General features: G+C 56.9%; 1 protein-coding gene across 1 annotated transcript in view; it reads right to left on the bottom strand.

Annotated features, from left to right (window-relative positions):
• LOC119593684 overlaps positions 1 to 508 on the bottom strand; it is a gene marked incomplete at its 3' end in the record, with an annotated part of 6,178 nt that continues 5,670 nt past the window's right edge. The window contains 1 exon segment of the mRNA XM_037942641.1: positions 1 to 406. Coding sequence (XP_037798569.1) covers positions 1 to 406 — 406 coding nt within the window.

The following is a 508-nucleotide window of genomic DNA, read 5'->3' as shown; positions in this document are numbered from 1 at the left end:
ACTTGTTCACTCACAATCCAGTCTCCACACAGGGAGCACTTTCTCAACTTCTCCTTCAGCTCCTGAATCCTTCTCACTTCCTGACGCAGGGCCTCGTTCGCCTTCTCCAGTTCTTCACTCTCCTGAGCCAGCCGCGTGCTCTTGCCCTTCCGTCGGTCTCGGTACAGCTTGGACGCCTCGTTGTTCAATAGGCGGACGCGGGTGGTCTTCTGCTCCATCGTCATGTGCCTGTAGGAGACTTTGGGTCGACGGCGCTGCCGCTGGGACTTTCCATCGTCGGGAGTCTTTCCTTTCTTCCCCGAGGTACTTGGGGAGTCCTGGGACCCGGTCGGCTCGGCGGGGGCAGCAGAAGGATTCCCGACGACGTCCCACAACGTCAGAAGCACACACGGGTCGTCGACGCTCTAAGGGCAAAGGGCAGATCAGAAAAAGAAAGCTGAGGAGCTAAGTCAGGGCTACGCTTGTAAACACGAGCGTATTTGCAGACACATCAAATACGCTCGTATTC

This window comes from Penaeus monodon, chromosome 32 (genome assembly GCF_015228065.2).
Source record: "Penaeus monodon isolate SGIC_2016 chromosome 32, NSTDA_Pmon_1, whole genome shotgun sequence".
Classification (NCBI taxonomy): domain Eukaryota; kingdom Metazoa; phylum Arthropoda; class Malacostraca; order Decapoda; family Penaeidae; genus Penaeus; species Penaeus monodon.
Note: the sequence above shows the minus strand (reverse complement) of the source record. Positions and strands in the feature narration are given on the sequence as shown.